Source organism: Pongo pygmaeus, chromosome 12, assembly GCF_028885625.2.
Source record: "Pongo pygmaeus isolate AG05252 chromosome 12, NHGRI_mPonPyg2-v2.0_pri, whole genome shotgun sequence".
Taxonomy (NCBI): domain Eukaryota; kingdom Metazoa; phylum Chordata; class Mammalia; order Primates; family Hominidae; genus Pongo; species Pongo pygmaeus.
In genome coordinates this window covers 78598034-78616509 of record NC_072385.2, presented here as the reverse complement: position 1 = coordinate 78616509, position 18476 = coordinate 78598034, and the positions used below count along the sequence as shown (strand labels likewise).

Sequence of the window (18476 nt, the reverse complement as noted above, 5' to 3'; positions counted from 1 at the left end):
TTTCCTGTAGTCTTTCTCCTCTGGCCAGGTCAGGCTATAGGTCTCTTATGCCCAATGACTGTAACAGCCCTAAACATATGTTTTAAAAAAGGCTTTTGCAGGCTGGGCGGCAGTGGCTCACATCTGTAATCCCAGCACTTTGGGAGGCGGGCGGATCACCTGAGGTCAGGAGTTTGAGACCAGCCTGGCCAACGTGGTGAAATGCTGTCTCTACTAAAAATACAAAAATTAGCTGGGTGTGGTGGTGTGCGCCTGTAATCCCAGCTACTCAGGAGGCTGAGGCACGAGGATCGTGTGAACCCAGGACGTGGAGGTTGCAGTGAGCTGAGATGGTGCCACTGCACTCCGGCCTGGGCAATAGAGCAAGACTCTGTCTCAAAAAAAAAAAAAAAAAAAAAAAAAAGGCTTTTACATGAACATAAGCATTGCCTTGGCTCTGCCATTTGTCAGCCTTACTTCTTTGTTATGCCTCTCCACACTCAGGGACAACACCTTCCATCCACATATGGGACGCCATGACCAAACACACCCTCTCCATGCTGCGGTGCTTCCACTCCAAGGGGGTGAATTACGTCAACTTCAGTGCAACTGGAAAGCTCCTGGTGTCGGTGGGAGTGGACCCTGAGCACACCATCACTGTCTGGCGATGGCAGGAAGGTAAACCAGCACTGGGCTTTCTGTCCCTCCAGGGTGTCTGCCTGTGGATGGGCTGGGCTCGAACCCTGATCTCCCTCACTCCGAAGCCCGCTGTAGGCACTGACTGCTGCTGGGCAAGTGGAAAACAGGGCACTGGGGATCCTGGTATAGCAGCCCAACTGATGCCAGTGCATCCCAGGGTCCCAGGGCCAGGAGGAGGCTGGCCAGGGACTCCAGGGCCCATTAGTGAAGGGGCTCTGGGGAGGTGCCCCGATGTTGGCAGCCCTCCTCCTCAGAAGGCAGCAGCCTCCCCGACATCTGTCTTAGCCACCTTCCTACCCAAGGGTCCTTGTCTTCTGTGCTCTTTCTGATGGCCCCTGGATCCTACTACAGCCCTATCACTTTGTCTGCTTTATTTTAGGAAATGGGATAATGTTTTATCATAGTCTCAGAAGCAATTAAATTTTTTTTTTTTTTTTTTTTTTTTTTTTACATTTTAACACTTTTGAAATAGGGATTTATCTTACGATCCAGGTTTACATTTACTGTAACAAGATTTCTTTCTTGTCCTCCCCCAGTACATGCACACACACCTCACACACATGCACACACACAAGCTGCAACTGAATGTATGGTCATCTTAGAACTAAAGATGTGCAATCCTCCTCGTATATTCTCAGGTTGGGTACTGCCCTGGCAAAAGCGGATCCAATTAGTCAGGACATTAATGAGGTCTGTCTGCAGCTGGGCAGCCTGTATCTGGGACACGCTCTACCAGGCAAGCGCAGAGGTGGCACTTCTCCCATCCAAGGCTCTGGAGTCCCATTATCTCTGCATCTTCCCATGGAGGGGATGGTGTGTGGAGGTTGTAAAGAGATCAGCACATTGGGAGAAAGTTCCAGTCCCTCCTGAGCACCCCCATATGAGGAAAAGAGGCTGACAGCTTGCAGACATTTGTGATGATACCATATTCCTTCAGAAGGTGACATGGTGTATAATGTTTCTAGGAAAGCACATGTTCTCACTCTCTTGTTCACTAGTATATCTCACCCAGATGGCTGCATAGTCAGTATCCCAGGGGTGCACATTCATTCCTTGTGATGTCAAGTGGCCAACTGATTGACCAGACTCAGCCCAGAGAAATTGAGCATCTTAAATGATAGACATAGAGCATCTTGGAGTGGGAAGAACTAGAGAAGACTTCCTGCAGTCAGGACCCATCCTAAGGAGAAATTCCTGCAAATGCACCCCTTTGTCCTTTCAAGGGGTGTGGCCATCAAGGACCCCTTGAATACTTTCAAGGATGTGGCTCTCATCACTTCACAAGGCAGCCCACACGCTGTCAGAAAGCTCTTGCGTAAAACCCCTTCTTATGTGGGGACATAAATTGCTTCATTATGTGTTTCTTCTTTGCTGCTAACTCTGTTCCTAGATCCTTGGAAGAACGCTCTCACACTGGCCCTGCTGCACGGCCTTGTCTTTTTAGGTTCAGGTTCACTGTCTTCACTCCCTCTACCTTGTCCTCCAAGCAGTGCCCGCTTTGGCCTGCCCCAGCACAGACTCTTGCTCACCCAGGGTCCCTTCTGACCTCCCAGGGGAAGGTTAGAGGAGCCAGGACTTTTAAACAAGCTCCTGGGGAAAAGAGGAGCCTGCTCCTGTTTGTACAGAGGGTTGTGAGCCAGTGCTGATATCTGACCTATCACCAGCCACCACCTCTTCCGGGTTGACCACGGACATGTCATCTCTCCTCCCTTCCTTCTCCAGTGTGGGTTTGCCTTCATTTCAAGTCTTACTTACAGATAAATAGCATGTGTTTGGGGAGGTTTACATACATTTTGTGTATCACTAGAGAGCCTATTATTCATTCTTCATTTATTAGAGGATTGTTTTGGGGAACGTGTGTGTGTGTGTGTGTGTGTAGGTAAAAATAAAATAGACCTAAAAATGAACTTATTACATAAAATCCATGTCGTCAGGTCCTAGGTATATGTGTAATTTGCTCTGAGCAGACTAGAAGCCAATGCAAAGAGGGATACAGGTGTCTCCACAATTAGAAGCGTCCATGAAATTAAAACAAGGAAAATACAAACAGTGGCTTTGAAAAAATGTGCAACTCATTGTTTGTTTGCACTTCTCCCATGACTGGTGAGCTGGAATCTCTTTCCATCTCATTGGCCACTTGTATTGCTGCTTTTGTAATTCACCTGTTCAAATCCTTTTACTACTTGGAGTGGGAGGGTTGTTTGTCTTTTACTTATAATTTGTAGTTCCTTATAGATCTTTAATGTTAATCCTCTGAATCTTACAAGCATTGCAAGTGCTTTCTTCCAGTCTGTTGTCTTACTTCGTTTATGGTATCCTTGGAGACCATGGGTCTTAAAACTTCTGAGCCCTAAGTAGAGAGAGATCTGTTACAGTAAGTCAGGGATTCCATATGCAGAGAGAATTACAGCTGGGAGAAGTTCTCTGTGGGTCTCCCCAGCCTCGCCTGGAAAGAGATTCTGTTAGGGAGTATCAGAGGGGTGGCCACAGGCCCAGCTACATCAAAACCCACCACCATCATGGTACTAGAAAGCTGTCATAAAAACAAATGTGAAGTGATGAGAATGAAGAAGAAAAAAATAGGTGTGTGAATAATCAAGGGAGGGGTGACAAGAAATTGGAACAAAAACATTCAGAGTAAGTTAAAGGGTAACGGGTTTAAAACAAAAATTTAAAACTCGAGAGCTTAAAAATAATGAGATTAAAAAAGAAGTGGGTTTAAAATACAGGCTAAGAGAATAGAAGCCAAGAAATTTTAAAAGCAGCTAAAGGAGTGATGATAATACTATTACTACCACTAGCATTACTGGCAAACACATGATCACCCAGAGTATCCAGCACTGTGCTCAGGGCTTCACTTATGTCAGTTCTTTTTATCTGCACTGCACCTTCTGAAATAGGAACAATTATTAGCCCCATCTTACAGGCGAGGAAACTAAAGCACAGAGAGTTTAAATCACTTGTCTAAAGTTGTTCTACAAGTAAATGGTAGAGTTGGAATTTTATTAAGACACAGGTTAAATAAAACTCAAGAGACATAAATAAATGGGGTTAAGGAAAAAACTAGTACTTAAAAGGTAAAAAAATTTAAACCTAAACACCACAAAATAAAAAGGAAAATGGAGAACTTAAAGAAAATGCAGGAGAATCTTAGGGGAAAAAAAAAAGCTGTCTAGAGGAATGTGATACCCAGTGGCCCTCTGGGAGCGGCTCTGTCGTCCTGTGGGGGGACGACTCCTGTGGTGATGCTGGGGACTTGATGGAAGGGGGATGGGGGATATCTTTAAGCTACTTTGCTGCCTTCTCATATCTAGAAGCTTCCATCTCACAGGCCATCCTTTCTTGCTACGTTCATGAATGCCGGGGTGGGGGGATCTGTTACCAGCACCTGCTGCTCTGGAAACTTGCCAGACATACCTTCCCCGCTGCCACCTGGGGAGTAGTATCTGAAGGGGAGAGAGTGGTGTAGAGAAGAACTGAGGGATGCCCTATGCCTGCTCGGGTGGAGACCTCCTGGGTTGCGGCTCCCCCGGCCTGGCCCATGAAGCAATGAGGAGCCTCACTGGACTCTGTCGCCCACACAGGTGCCAAGGTTGCCAGCCGAGGGGGTCACCTGGAGCGCATATTTGTGGTGGAATTTCGCCCCGACTCAGACACGCAGTTTGTATCTGTCGGGGTCAAACATATGAAGTTCTGGACCCTGGCAGGCAGCGCCTTGCTTTACAAGAAAGGGGTCATCGGGTCCCTGGGAGCTGCCAAAATGCAGACGATGCTCTCCGTGGCCTTCGGTGCTGTGAGTTCTAGCAGATACTCCCTGAGAAGGGGACCCAGACCCCCTGGGCATGGGCAGGAGGGGAGTTTGGCCAAGAGGCTGGAAACAGCAGGAAAGCCATTTCCACATTCGCTCCTGTACTGGCTTATTTGCAACCACTGTTCCTTTTCTGTAGCACATATGGGTGGGTTGACAATATATTTTTTTTTTTTTTTTTCTGAGACAGAGTCTTGCTCTGTCGCCCAGGCTGGAGTGCAGTGGTGCAATCTCGGCTCACTGCAACCTCCACCTCCCAGGCTCAAGCGATTATCCTGCCTCAGCCTCCCAGGTAGCTGGGACTATAGGTACCTGCCACCACGCCTGGCTAATTTTTGTATTTTTAGTAGAAACAGGGTTTCACCATGTTGACCAGGCTGGTCTTGAACTCCTGACCTCAGGTGATCCACCTGCCTTAGCCTCCCAAAGTGCTAGGATTACAGGTGTGAATCACCTCGCCTGGCCAATATTTTTTTTTTCTTAAAATATTAACCAGAAAAGATAGGATACCCACCCAGGACAGGAGGTTTGTTGTTCTAAAGGCAACCCTGACTTGCAAGCCCCAGAGGATATTGGGAACAATTTCCACTGTAGATAATGATCCTTTTTCTTTCCAGCCCTCTTGTGCCACAGATGCCCCCAATTGCCACCCTTAAGTGGGCTATGGGGTGCCCTCAGCCAATGCAAGCTCCAACTTCGTGGTCCTCCAGGAGTGGTTTTCTCCCTCTTGTAGAGGAGCCCCAGGAAAGTGTCCTTTGGCCTGGAGCCTGCCACATCCCTGCTGTCACTTGGGCCATGCTCACAGAAGGGAAGTCCTTGTTAATGCACAGCTGTGCTCAGAGGGAAAGTCAAATGCTCAAGCCAATTAAACATAGTGAATTTCCAAGCCAGGTGACTGCCTTGTGATGTGCTCTTGGTGATTTCTCTGCAAATTCTGCTGCTTTCCTTAGCACAAAAAGATCGAACTGCCTAGGCATGTCTGTGTCTCTAGCTCTGGTTCCTTAATGAGAGAACGGGTGGCTGGGGAGGGACCCGCTTGAGTGTGTTCCAGGTGTAGAAGATGTTCTTTTGTTTACAGAACAACCTCACTTTCACGGGTGCCATCAATGGAGACGTCTACGTCTGGAAGGACCACTTCCTCATCCGGCTGGTAGCCAAGGCTCACACAGGCCCCGTGTTCACAATGTACACAACCCTTCGGGATGGACTCATAGTGACCGGCGGAAAAGAGCGGCCGTAAGCCAAAGCTCCTGTGGAAACAACTTGTCGTTTGTTGTTATCTTGGGAGAAACTGACAAAACTGTCCCCAACTTGGAGAAAATGCAGATTGTCATCCTCCTATCTTTTTCGCATTAGGAAGATCAGTCTGCTGTCTCTCCAAGAGGGCCCTAAGTCAAGATCCTCACAAGGAAGAGAGGAGTGCAGAGGTGGTTTGATGATAGTTTAAAAACCTGAGAGATGCATGGTGGCTCACGCCTGTAATCTCAGCACTTTGGGAGGCCAAGGTGGGCAGATCACCTGAGGTCAGGAGTTCAAAACTAGCCTGGTCAACATGGTGAAACCCCGTCTCTACTAAAAATACAAAATTTGGCCGGGCATGGTGGTGGGCACCTGTAATCCCAGCTACTAGGGAGGCTGAGGCAGGAGAATGGCTCGAACCCAGGAGGCGGAGGTTGCAGTGAGCCAAGATCGTGTCATTGCACTCCAGCCTGGGCGACAAGAGTGAAACTCCGTCTCAAAATAAATTAATAAATAAAAATAAAAAAAAAAAACTTGAGAGGTATTCTTGAACAAACCACAGTGACTTTGCTGTTGATAAAATGTTATTCTTAGTAGCTCTGTGGAGGAATGGAGGAAGGAGGAGAAGAGGGGAGATGCAGAAGCAAAGCCTGAAGACAGGAGAAACATTTCTGTGTTCTAATCTAATAAAAAGTCTGAATTTCCAAATTATGTTTTCTTCCCTCCCAAGATAGCATTTGAAGGCATTTTAGGAAATCTGCAAGCTCAGGAGGTTGGGATTGCTCAGCAGCAGGGCCTAAGAGGGAGGCTGCGTGGAGGGTCTGTCCTTCTGGGCCCCAACTGGCCAGGACCCTGATGACTGGGAAAGAGGGGAGAGGGCTGGGTGGGGGGTAGTGGGTCTTAGGACGAGGGTTAACAGCCTGAGTCCCTTTCAATCTTTTTTAGGACCAAAGAAGGAGGTGCTGTAAAATTGTGGGACCAGGAGATGAAGCGCTGCCGGGCCTTTCAGCTGGAGACGGGGCAGCTGGTGGAGTGTGTGCGCTCCGTGTGCCGTGGAAAAGTGAGCACAGCCAGCTCCCCTGGGGGCTGGGCCAGGGAAGGGGGAAGTGTAGGTACCTTTCCATGCCAGCCAGGCACTTTCCCTGGGCACTTTCCCTGGGCTGGTTTGTTTAATCCTTGAAACAAGGCCTCAAGACGTGAATTGTGCTGAAGTGGGAAGCAGCTTAGGAGAGTCAGACTCCCCCAGGAAGAACCAGCTGGGTGACCTTGGGTGTGTTCCTTAATGTTTTTGTGTCCAGCACACAGGTTTGTCATGAGGTTTTTGTGAGAGTCACATATTTATACATGACAGTGCCTTTCATCTTACCTGGCATATAGTCCCATTCAGGAGATGTTAGCTACTAGTATTATAGATGATATTCTCATAAGCTCAGAGATACTAAATCGTTTGCCCATGCCCTAAGCTATAGGGCCAGTAAGGAGGAGGGTAAGGGCCACCAAACTCTTGACTCAAAGCCATTGGTTTCCAACTCATATTTGGGCAGTGTATCAAAAACAATTGTTGAGTTTTAAAGACTATTGATGTCCAGGCACCTACCTGGAGCTGGTGAATCAGAATCTCAGGGGTGGGACCTTGACCTGTATGTTTCCTTCTATTTCCTTCTATTTAAATTCCCCCAGGAGATTTGATGCACTTAAAAGCCAGTCTCCAAACTTCTATCAAATACCTTGTGTTTATGTTTTTGAATATCAGTCTAAGAATTTGATTTCTAGATGCTGTCCATGAAAAAGGCAAGCCGGATGTGGAGACCCACATGATTCAAAACTGGGGATTTTGTTCTTAAATAGCTAAGTGATGCCCACCTGGAAGGATAGTTATGGGAGAAGAAGGCAGGACTATGCCTGGAGCCTGGAAGTAGATTTTTTTTTTTTTTTTTTTTGAGACAGAGTCTTGATCTGTTGCCCAGGCTGGAGTGCTGTGGCGTGATCTCAGCTCACTGCAACCTATACCTCCTGGGTTCAAGCGATTCTCCTGCCTCAGCCTCCCAAGTAGCTGGGATTACAGGCGCCCACCACCACGCCCAGCTAATTTTTTGTATTTTTAGTAGAGATGGGGTTTTGCCATGTTGGCCAGTCTGCGCTCAAACTCCTGACCTCAGGTGATCCACCCACCACGGCCTCCCAAAGTGCTGAGATTACAGGCATGAGCCATCACACCTGGCCAGGAAGCAGATTTTTGTTCAGTGGAAGGAAGAACTTACTAAGAGCTTGAGCTGTCCAAGAACAGGAATTGGCTGACTTGCTCTGCAGTCACTGGAATATTCTAGTAGAGGCTGGGTGATGGAGGAATCTGTGCTGAAGCTCTCACCTGAGGTAGCTGATGGAGAAAAGGCAAACTAGGAGGGTGGACAAGAGCAATTAAGAATGGACAGTTTGTTGTTAAAAACAAAACACTAGCCAGGCATGGTGGCTCACACCTGTAATCCCAGCACTCTGGGAGGCCAAGAGGCAGGCACATCACTTGAGGTCAGGAGTTCAAGACCAGCCTGGCCAATATGGTAAAACCCCATCTCTACTAAAGATACAAAAATTAGCCAGGTGTGGTGGTGGGCACCTGTCATCCTAGCTACTGGGGAGGCTGAGGCAGGAGAATCACTTGAACCCAGGAGGCAGAGGTTGCAGTGAGCCAAGATGTCACCACTGCACTCCAGCCTGGGTGACAGAGTGAGACCCTGTCTCAAAAGACAAAAAACAAACAAAAACAACACTTCTCACCCCTTCTTATTTTAATATTAACACTGCAAAGACATTTTCTCAAGTTACTTGTTTTTTTTTTTTTTTAAAGACAAGGTCTCACTGTGTCACCCAGGTTGGAGTGCAGTGGTGCCGTCATCATGGCTCACTGCAACCTCAAATTCGTGGGCTCAAGCAATCCCCAAGTAGTGGTGTTTTAAATTTTTTTAATTGTGGCCAAATATACATAAAATTGACCATTTTGACCATTTGTAAATATACAATTCAGTGGCATTAGGTGCATTCACATGTTGTGCAGCCACCACCACCATCCACAGAACTTCTCTTGCAAAACTGTAACTGTACCCACTGAACACTGACTCCCCTGTCCCCCACCCCCATTCACCGGCAGTCATCATTCTACTTTCTGTCTCCATGAATTTGTCTACTCTAGATACCTCATATGAGTGCAGTCATACAGTATTTGTCCTTTTTCTAATAGTGTTTCAATTACAACAGGGAAAAATCTTAGTGGGAACCAAAGACGGAGAAATAATTGAAGTTGGTGAAAAAAATGCTGCTTCTAACATCCTGATTGATGGCCACATGGAAGGGGAGATCTGGGGCCTGGCCACTCACCCTTCCAAGGACCTCTTCATCTCTGCCAGCAACGATGGCACAGCCCGGATCTGGGACCTGGCTGACAAGGTGAGGCCGACTCTGCCCAAACTCAGATGCCCAGGAGTGGGCTGCGCGGCGGTGGGAGCTGAGCGAGGAGAGGCCCAGCCAGCATCATGGCAGAGACGGGGATGGGGCCAGATGGGAAATCGAGTTAGAAAACCTAACAATAAAAGAAGCCCCACTCACCACACCCGGTCTAAACAATATAATTGAGAACGATTATTCTGTTGTCATGAAAGAATCCACGAAACTAAAAATATAGAGACAAATCATGTTTTCCCTGGATGAGAAGACTAAAAATGATTTAAAATGTCAAATGTTCCGAAATGGGCCTAATGTATTTCTGTCAAAACCCCAACAAGGTTTCTCTTAGAGCTTGGGAAAGCAATGTTGAAGTTCATCTGGAGTAAAACTGAAATAGCAAGGAGTGGCTGGGCCCAGCGGGGTGGGTGGGAGGGAACAAAGAGTTCTTGCCAATCCTCATGCCTTATCCAGTGTTAAAACAAGTACTCAAGTTCGACTAATTAAAATACTTGGTTTCATTTTAAAATGGCTGGTAAGTGTTTGTTGTATTTTTAGTGTCAGAGTCACAGAATAGACAGGTAAAATCCTGCGTGTGGTTGTTAGACTCTTAAGTTAGTTTCTGTAATTATTTATTAAACATTATTAGCAACAGCTGTCACTACTTGACTACCTACATAACACCAGCTGCTTCATGGACATGATCAGTGCCTACAATAACCTTGCAAAACCCTTATTAACATTGCTATTAGTAAAAATAGAGAAAGTGAGATGTAATTTACCCAAACACACCCAGCTAGTAAGTGACAGGGCCAGGATTCAGAATTTGAACTAGCAGAGGCAGAAGCTCACACTCTTTCCCCTAAAGAAGAGGTTGGCAATCTACAGTTAAAGGCCAGATCGGGCCTGTGGCCTGTTTCTACAAGTCCAGCTGCCCTCATCTATTCAGGTACTGAGGCTGTCTTGTGCTACAGTGGCAAAGGTGAGTAGTTGGGACAGAGACTACGGCCCACAGAGTCTAAAGTGGGTGCTACCTAATCATTTACAGAAAAAGTTTGGCAGCCCGTGCCCTAAAACTTGTTGTCCCCCAAGCTGCTCTAATCAAGACATACAGCCCTCCTCAGTTATTCAGGGACATTTACTCTAAGAAGCAAGAGATTTCGTGGCCTGCAGTGGCTGCGAGGGCAGCCTGACTTCTCTGGCCTGGTGCACAATGTCTCCTGGAGACCAGCTGAGGGGGCCAAGGGCTCAGGTGACTTTCCTTTGCATCAATGTAGAAGCTGTTAAACAAGGTGAGCTTGGGCCACGCGGCCAGGTGTGCAGCCTACAGCCCTGATGGGGAGATGGTGGCCATTGGCATGAAGAATGGAGAGTTTGTCATCTTGTTGGTGAACAGCCTGAAAGTTTGGGGGAAAAAGCGAGACCGGAAATCTGCTATCCAAGATATCAGGTACCTAAGTGGGTGGTCTGGGCATGGAGGAGAAAGACAAGCATTCTGCTTACCAGTGGTTCCCATTCCAGCCACGGCTGGAATAAAGAACTCATTTGTGAGAGGGTCACTTTCAACAAGCCACCTATGAAAGAATACCTTCTCCCACTCTCACTCTCAGACAAATCTTTGCTAATTTCCATAAAAGTGTGGTTAAAATTACTTGTAAATGTCATTCTACATATTTCCCAGGGATTCGATCCAGATAAATTGTTGAATTCCATAGAATGCCAGGAGAGGCTGACCACATGTGAGTCACAAGGCAGCTCTCATTGCCTTTGAGCCTGGAAGGCCTGTCACAGACCAGCCTTCATGCCTGACCAGCCCCAAACAGCCCTCCTCATGGACCCTGCTCTTGGATTGCTTTTTCTAGAATCAGCCCAGACAACCGATTCTTAGCCGTTGGTTCTTCTGAACACACAGTTGACTTCTATGACCTCACTCAGGGCACAAATCTGAACCGCATTGGCTACTGCAAAGATATCCCAAGCTTTGTCATTCAGATGGATTTTTCTGCGGATGGCAAATACATTCAGGTATGCTTGGGGTTTACTTATATCTGGGGCAACCAATAATAACAGCAATAATAACAATGGCCTATATTAATCAGGTCCTTACTGTGTGCCAGACAGTGTGCTAACTCACTCTTCACCAGAACTCCTTAAGTAGTTACTTTTTCCATATTTTATAAATGTAGAAACACAGGCTTAGAGAATTTAAGAACGTTGAGGAAATAGAATTTAAAATAATAAAGAGTAAGAAAAGCAGGAAACACAAGCCCTAATCATCTTTAATCTGCCCCTCACCACCTCTTCAGAGTTTCCTGATTTCTAGTTTTCTGGGACTACACCTAAGCCTTGTGCCACTTCCGGTATTTATTCATGTCATTTCCAAACTCTGCTGGGTAGAATGGCCCCTCCATACATGGGCCCTGGACTCCAGCCAGTGGGCCTGCAGTGAAAGCTCATCCCTGGGTCCCAGGGGAACTGACCGGTGGAGGGGAGGGAGAGGGTTCCACTGCTGGGACTGATCCCTAAAAACAGAATGATTTCTCCAGCACTCAACAAATCTGCGTTTGTGAGCTGGCCTGGAGCTGGATATTCACTGCAAAAGGAGAGAGGATGTATTTATTCATTCAACTATTTGCTGAACCGGGCACTGCGCTAGACTTTTACATGGACAAAATGAGACTGGTCCCGTAACCACCCAAGGGGTTCACCTTGCCCGCTGCCTAGACAGAGCCGATTCCCAAGACAGGGGAATTGCAATAGAGAAAGAGTAATTCACACAGAGCTGGCTATGCTGGAGACCAGAGTTTTATTATTACTCAAATTGGTCTCCCTGAGCATTCGGGAAGCAGAGTTGTTAAGGATAATTTGGTGGGTGGGGGGAAGCCAGTGAACCAGGAGTGCTAATTGGTCAGAGATGAAATCATAGGGAGTGAAGCTGTCTTCCTGCACTGAGTCACTTCCTGAGTGGGGGCCACAAGATCAGATGAGCCAGTGTATTGATCTGGGTGGGGCCAGCTGATCCATCAAGTGCAGGGTCTGCAAAATATCTCAAGCACTGAATTTAGGAGCAGTTTGAGGGTCAGAATCTTGTAGCCTCCAGCTACATGACTCCTAAACCATAATTTCTAATCTTTTGGCTAATGTTAATCCTACAAACGCAGTCTAGTCCCCAGGCAAGAAGGAGATCTGCTTTGGGAAAGGGCTACTACCGTAGTCTTTGTTTAAACCATAAACTATAAACTTTCTCCCAAAGTTAGTTCAGCCTACATCCAGGAATGAACAAGGACAGCATGGAGGTTAGAAGCAAGATGGAGCCAGTTAAGTTAGATCTCTTTCACTGTCTCAATCATAATTCTGCAAAGGCAGTTTCAGTCCCTGCTTCCTGGAGCTTGCTCTGTAACAGAGAAGACAAGCACTAAACAGACAATCACAAAATATAAATATAATTACAAATTGTGATTATGTGCCAAGAAGGAAAAGTACAGCATTCCGGGGAGCATGTAACGAGGTGCTGAATTTAGATGCACTTCCTCTCAGCAAGAGATATTTAAGCTGAGGTCTGCAGGGTGTGTAGGTGTTAGCCAACAGAGAGGTGGGAACATCGTTCCAGGCCATCTGCATGAAAGCCCTGAGGCAGGAAAGAGCTCAGCTTCCCAGCTCATTCCAGGAGAGGCACTGCAGGGAGAGAGGAAGCTGAACAGGAAGGCAGCAGCCATTCACTGCAAATGTCGTGATGGTAGGAAAAATGGTCTGTTTCCTTTAGAAGACTCCCAGAGCACCGAGGTTCAGGTTCTAGACACCTCAGAGATCACCTGTGTCAGCCACTGTCCATGAGAAACCTGCCTTACCTCTGTACCAAAGGTTCTTGGTTTCCTGAGAACTGGGATTCCTGTGTATCAGAAACACCTGGCGGCTTTGTTACAGCAGGGATTGCTGGGCCCCACCCTTTCAGTGTCTGTCTGGGTAGGTTTGGGGTGGGGCCCAAAAATTTGCATTTCTAACAGATTTCTAGATGCAGCTGAGGTTGCTGGTCAGGAACCACACTCAGATAACCGCTGTCTTAGGACTCTGGAAAATAGCAAGAAAATGGATGAGAAGAAAGATGGGAAAATGGCCTGCTGGTGTTGTCATGGGCTGGCCATAGGCTTTGCAGCCTGGAGCTGAGCTTGGGTTTGGAGAAAAGCCCTAGGGATGCAGAGGCTGGGCAGTGTTCTGGGAAACTGCACCCAAAGGGAGTCTGTGGGACTGAGAAAGAACGTTGATGAACATGGCTTCCCTTCTACCTACAGGTGTCAACAGGTGCCTATAAGCGCCAGGTGCATGAGGTCCCCCTGGGGAAGCAGGTAACGGAAGCCATGGTCATTGAGAAGATCACCTGGGCCTCCTGGACAAGGTGACTGACTGGAAGAAAAAACTTGAGGAAAAGGTCACAAGGGAGTCTCTTGTCTCACTCAGGCTCAGCCTCCAAGTTTGTGCAGGATCTGAAGAAGCTGAGAAATGGAGCTGTCTTTTCTTTTGGGGGTGAGGGTGGGAGGCTTCTTGGCACTAGTTTAGGTCACTGGCTTTGATCTGACCCAGGTTTTTGAAATGCGAAGTCCCTCTTTTTGTGTAATTTCTTCTACAAGTCTCCAACCCCTTCCAGCAAGTTCAACAGGAAACCATCTCCCGTCTCTTGGCCAATCCTAGTGCACAGTGAGGCCTCCATTCGCTAGAGGAAGGGAGTGGGAGGGCCAGACCCCTGCTTAGCAGGATGAGAAACAGTGGCTAATTCATGGGAAAAGAGACCATTTAGCCTGTGAGTTGAAAGGAACCCCTGCTGTTCTCCCCAAAACACACATATTCAAGGGGACCACGGGGAACAGGGAGGGAATCAAAGATGGGGGTAACTTTTGTTTTTGGAGTGTAGGGGACTGAGGCAGAGGGGGAACAGTAAGAGCTGGCACAAATGTACAGAGGGGAAGGGGACAGATGCTTTCATGCCAGGAGAGCCACATGGCTGTATTGAATTATATAAAACAGCACCAGGGACCAGTTTCATGGAATACAATTTTTCCAGAGACCAGGTGGGGGGTGGGGTTTTGGGATGAAACTGTTCCACCTCATAAGGAGCTTGCAACCTAGATCCCTCGCATGCTTAGTTCACAATAGAGTTCGCACTCCTATGAGACTCTAATGCTGCGGCAGATCTGACGGGAGGCGGAGCTCAGGTGGTAATGCTCCGCCACCACTGCTCACCACCTGCCCTGCGGCCAGTTCCTAACAGGCCGTGTACCAGTACCGGTCCGTGGCCTGGCTGTTGGGGACCCCTGATGTTAAACATCCCTCTCTTCCTTATCCCTGGGAGGTGATAACTGACTGCAAGAAGCTTCGCCGTGACTTCCTTCTATCCTAACCCCTCTTTCTGTTGGAACAGTGTCCTGGGAGATGAAGTCATTGGAATCTGGCCACGAAATGCAGACAAGGCTGATGTCAACTGCGCATGCGTGACCCATGCTGGCCTGAACATTGTCACAGGAGATGACTTTGGGCTGGTGAAGCTCTTTGATTTTCCGTGCACAGAAAAATTTGTGAGTCTTCCTCAGAGTAACCTCCCTGCAGGTTCTCTGTTTGGCCGTCTGCAGGAGATAGGGGCCACGTCTAGATGGCCCTCTTGGAGACACAGAGAAACCCTGTCCCGGTACTGTGGAAGTATGGCAATGAGTTTTGCACCTCCTGGAGGGGCAGTCCTGAAAGCCAGAAGGGAGGATGGAGGGTGGATACAGTGGCCGGAAGTGCGGCAAGGATGAGAGGCAGGAAAGTCAGCCAAAGGCTGGCTAATAGATGAGTCCAGACCAAATGGGAGTCCCCAGTGAAGGAAGGTTCTGGGAGCAGCAGTGCTGGAAGTAGTCTGTGGTTGCTGAGAGGAGCCAGGGTCTCTTAGCTGTCTCCATTCACTTTTGCTCACAGGCCAAACATAAGCGATACTTTGGTCACTCGGCTCACGTGACGAACATCCGTTTCTCTTATGATGACAAGTATGTGGTCAGCACTGGAGGAGACGACTGCAGGTACTAACCTAGCTGACCCAGTTCTTACTCCCCAGGCCTGGCCAGCTCTCCCTCCCCATCTCAGGCATCCCGTGGGTCAGCCTCTCCCAGGGGCATGGTGAGGGCTGATGTGGGGCTAATCAACAGGAAATTCCATGAGTCCTCATGAAGGCAAGTACGTTCCAAGATAAGGCATTTACTCTTTGGTGACTGTCAACCCAATGGTTTTGACTGGAGCTGTCCTGGGATGGCATGGGCATGTGATAGCTACTCTGGGCACTGCTGGGGGAAAGGGACAGGTGGATGAGACCCGAGATGGCTGATTTGAGTAGAAGCTCTTGGCAGCCCATGGGCTGTTGTGCATAATCAGGAGGTTAGAATGGAAATTCATCCATATGTCCTTTTAAGAACTCCCAGTAGATCACCAGTGTTGGGAATTTCTTTGTTTAGAGTATAGAGGAACAGGACTAGGTCATTCTAACTCACTCAGCTTCCCCATTTCTGATGAGCTTCAACGTAGCATGAATACTGGGTTCTATTCGGCCCAAGCAAAACTCCTGAGGGGATAAAGATGAAATACAAGCATTCTGATACTTCTAGTGGTCTGAGTTAGGTTGTAAGAAAGGCACCTATAAAGAATTTCAACCCACTTCCCACTCAGAAGCACTGTGTATTTCTCATGGCCTGCCTGGGAGCACCCATCTCCAGCCTGCTGTGCTGGCTACTTCTGGCACTTACAGCCCTTGAGATAGTACTGACAGCAGCTCCCTGTGGAGTGCAAACACCCGTTCAAAGCAGCACCAACCCAATTGTGAACAAGCTAGGAGTAAGAGACATAAATGAATTGGTCACCCCAATGCAGGGGATACAGACTTGTTTTAATATAAAAAAGACTTAGAAGTGACCTTAACCGTGCAGGGCTTGTAGGCCTTTGTAGGCATGGGAGCATGCTGTGATCCCCTGGTTCTGTGCTAAACACTCAAAAGGTTCTCTGACTCAAGTGGAGTTGATAAACCTTTTCAATAGTAACAGGAGAGAGTGTGATATCAAAGTGCCAAAAGTCCTCACGGGCCAACATTTAGCACAGACATTCAAACTGCTGAAAGAACCAAACAGAACTCAACTGAAAAAACAGACCTTTTAAAAAAAGCAATATATCTTAATTTGGTGGCAAGATCCCTGCTTTACCTTTTGAAGTCAAAATGTTCAATACGTCACCCGAGCTTGACTTTTGAGCACTTGGCAAGATTGTTTTTTGCCACTTGACACAAGTATGATGTCCAGCTATGCAAAATGACTGTTTGATCTGCCTTTTCAGTGTATTTGTGTGGCGATGTCTGTAAAATGCCAGAAGCCTCTTATGTTATTGCTGCTGCTGCTACCAGCCAGCAACTGCAGAGGCCATGCTGAGGTGCCTCCTTGCCACCAGCCGTTGGGAAATGCCTACCATGCTGCCCCGGACGCACAAGCTCAAAACGCTGCGGAAGTTACAAAACTGCTCCCATAATCTGGACTCTCCAAAACTGTGCTGCCACGAAGGAAGGTCAAGTTGTAAAATGTTAAGACTGCTTGCCTCTGTTCCTGAGACTAAACACTATACATACTAACTACATTGACAAAGAAATCCTATCTGATAATGTAGCCCGCTGACAAATTTTGAAGCCTTGGTTACCCTAACCAATATGTAGCTTTTAATTTGCATCAAAACTTTTACAAAGATGTTTTGCTATTGTTTCTATATACTTCAAGAATGTTCATTTTTACAAATAAGTTGAACAAGACAGCCTAAGTTAGATGCACCGAAGTACTAGAAATATTGCTAGCCTCTGTTCTCCAGTTTAGCTTTCAAAACCAAATGAGCCATGTATAAAGGAGTTGAGAAACTTAATTTTTTAATGTTTCATTTGCAGAGTTTTATATCCATTAAGTGCCTTTGAAAGTTTCCAGTTGTGTGGGCTGCTGTCTCACCTCCCACCAGTTTCTCCTTTCTCCATATGGTGCTAAAACTTCAAAGCTGAGGAGGGCTGCAGGACCCTTAGCAGATTCAGTGTGTCACCCTTGTTCTGCGTTCATGCCAAGGCTTCCTAAATGAAAGACACCGGTTACCTGCTATGGGAAGGTGAGCAGCAAAGGAACTGAGGTTCGGGAAAGGGTAGAGTTATGGGTTTTCATTGTTTCATGCCAAACCCACAAAATCCAAAATAGAATTCAAGTTAAACAAACTTCTACTACAAAATGGAAGGGGAAAAAGGCTCAGGAAGGTCCAGGAGAATGAGCTGACTTATCTCGTTAAATCTTAAGATAAATGAGGTAACCCAAGGCTGCACCTTGGTGTACCACCCTGGTACACCAGGAGTTGAGGTGACTTCATTGATTGCTTCAGGCGAACTATATAGGTCAAGTCCAGATGATAAAAAAATATCTGCAGAACAAATTGTAAACCCAAGGAATAGCTGGTAAATCAAAATTATAGTGAGTTAGAGTTCCTTGGAGTTGGTTGTATGACAGAATATGACTTGGACAATCTTTGCCAGAAGCCATCCGTAAGCCCCTCAGTCACACTTTCCATGTAGCTGACCAGTGACTACAGGATGTGGCTGACAGTGCTCACTGAAAGGAGAGTTGGTGAGGGACTGGTGGTTCTGAGCACACAGACACCTATTAGTCCTTCCGGTCAGTGAATGAAAATTTTAGACCTACAGTTACTGGCTACTTGCATTTGTCAGTTTAGAGAAAAGGTAAAATGAGGCATTTTCAATTAAAGAATAGACTAACATGTACCACAGAAGTGCTTCAGCATTCTAAATGGATTAGATCACTCATTAAGCTATTTTTATATGCCAATTTACTAATGCCTTACATCAATCCACTAATAGGTTGTTGGGCCCACAGTAGAGTCCCTATGCAGTCCCAATTCTGTTTTCTGTAACCATGTGACTGGTGATGCAGAGTGATAACCATGTCTGCCTATATTGTACTAGACTCTTCATGCTGATCGTATCTTGCATTGAAATAACCATGTGGAAGAACAATGAATCGATTAATGATGACATGTACAACCATATTTAAAGAGCAATAGTGTCCATGTGTCATGAAAAACTTATTTATTTGTAAACGTTTATATGGTATGATTTTATGTATGTTCATAAATCCTGCGCTGTATATGTTAAAATATTGGTGCATGAATTTATTTTCAAAGTATAAAACACATCACTTAAACATTTTATGTGTCAAATAAATAAAATTTGATTATGTAAACACATTTGTTGACTTTTGTTTCCACAGTAAAC

The 18476-nt window shown here is 46.7% G+C and overlaps 1 protein-coding gene across 4 annotated transcripts in view; it reads left to right on the top strand.

The window, feature by feature from the left end:
• The window catches only part of EML6 (EMAP like 6), a 262095-nt gene extending 243647 nt beyond the window's left edge, over positions 1–18448 (top strand). For 2 of the 4 annotated variants that reach the window (XM_054473926.2, XM_063649364.1), the window contains 11 exons: positions 484–657; positions 4263–4471; positions 5565–5722; positions 6671–6785; positions 8978–9166; positions 10438–10610; positions 11023–11185; positions 13450–13553; positions 14574–14727; positions 15107–15207; positions 16505–18448. In XM_054473926.2, coding sequence (XP_054329901.1) covers positions 484–657; positions 4263–4471; positions 5565–5722; positions 6671–6785; positions 8978–9166; positions 10438–10610; positions 11023–11185; positions 13450–13553; positions 14574–14727; positions 15107–15207; positions 16505–16529 — 1565 coding nt within the window. In that variant the 3' untranslated portion in view covers positions 16530–18448. Of the gene's footprint in view, positions 1–483; positions 658–4262; positions 4472–5103; positions 5189–5564; positions 5723–6670; positions 6786–8977; positions 9167–10437; positions 10611–11022; positions 11186–13449; positions 13554–14573; positions 14728–15106; positions 15208–16504 lie in introns of those variants that run through there. The other 2 variants (XR_010123243.1, XM_063649365.1) reach the window with 2 other exon arrangements.
• Positions 18449–18476: the final 28 nt, after the last annotated feature.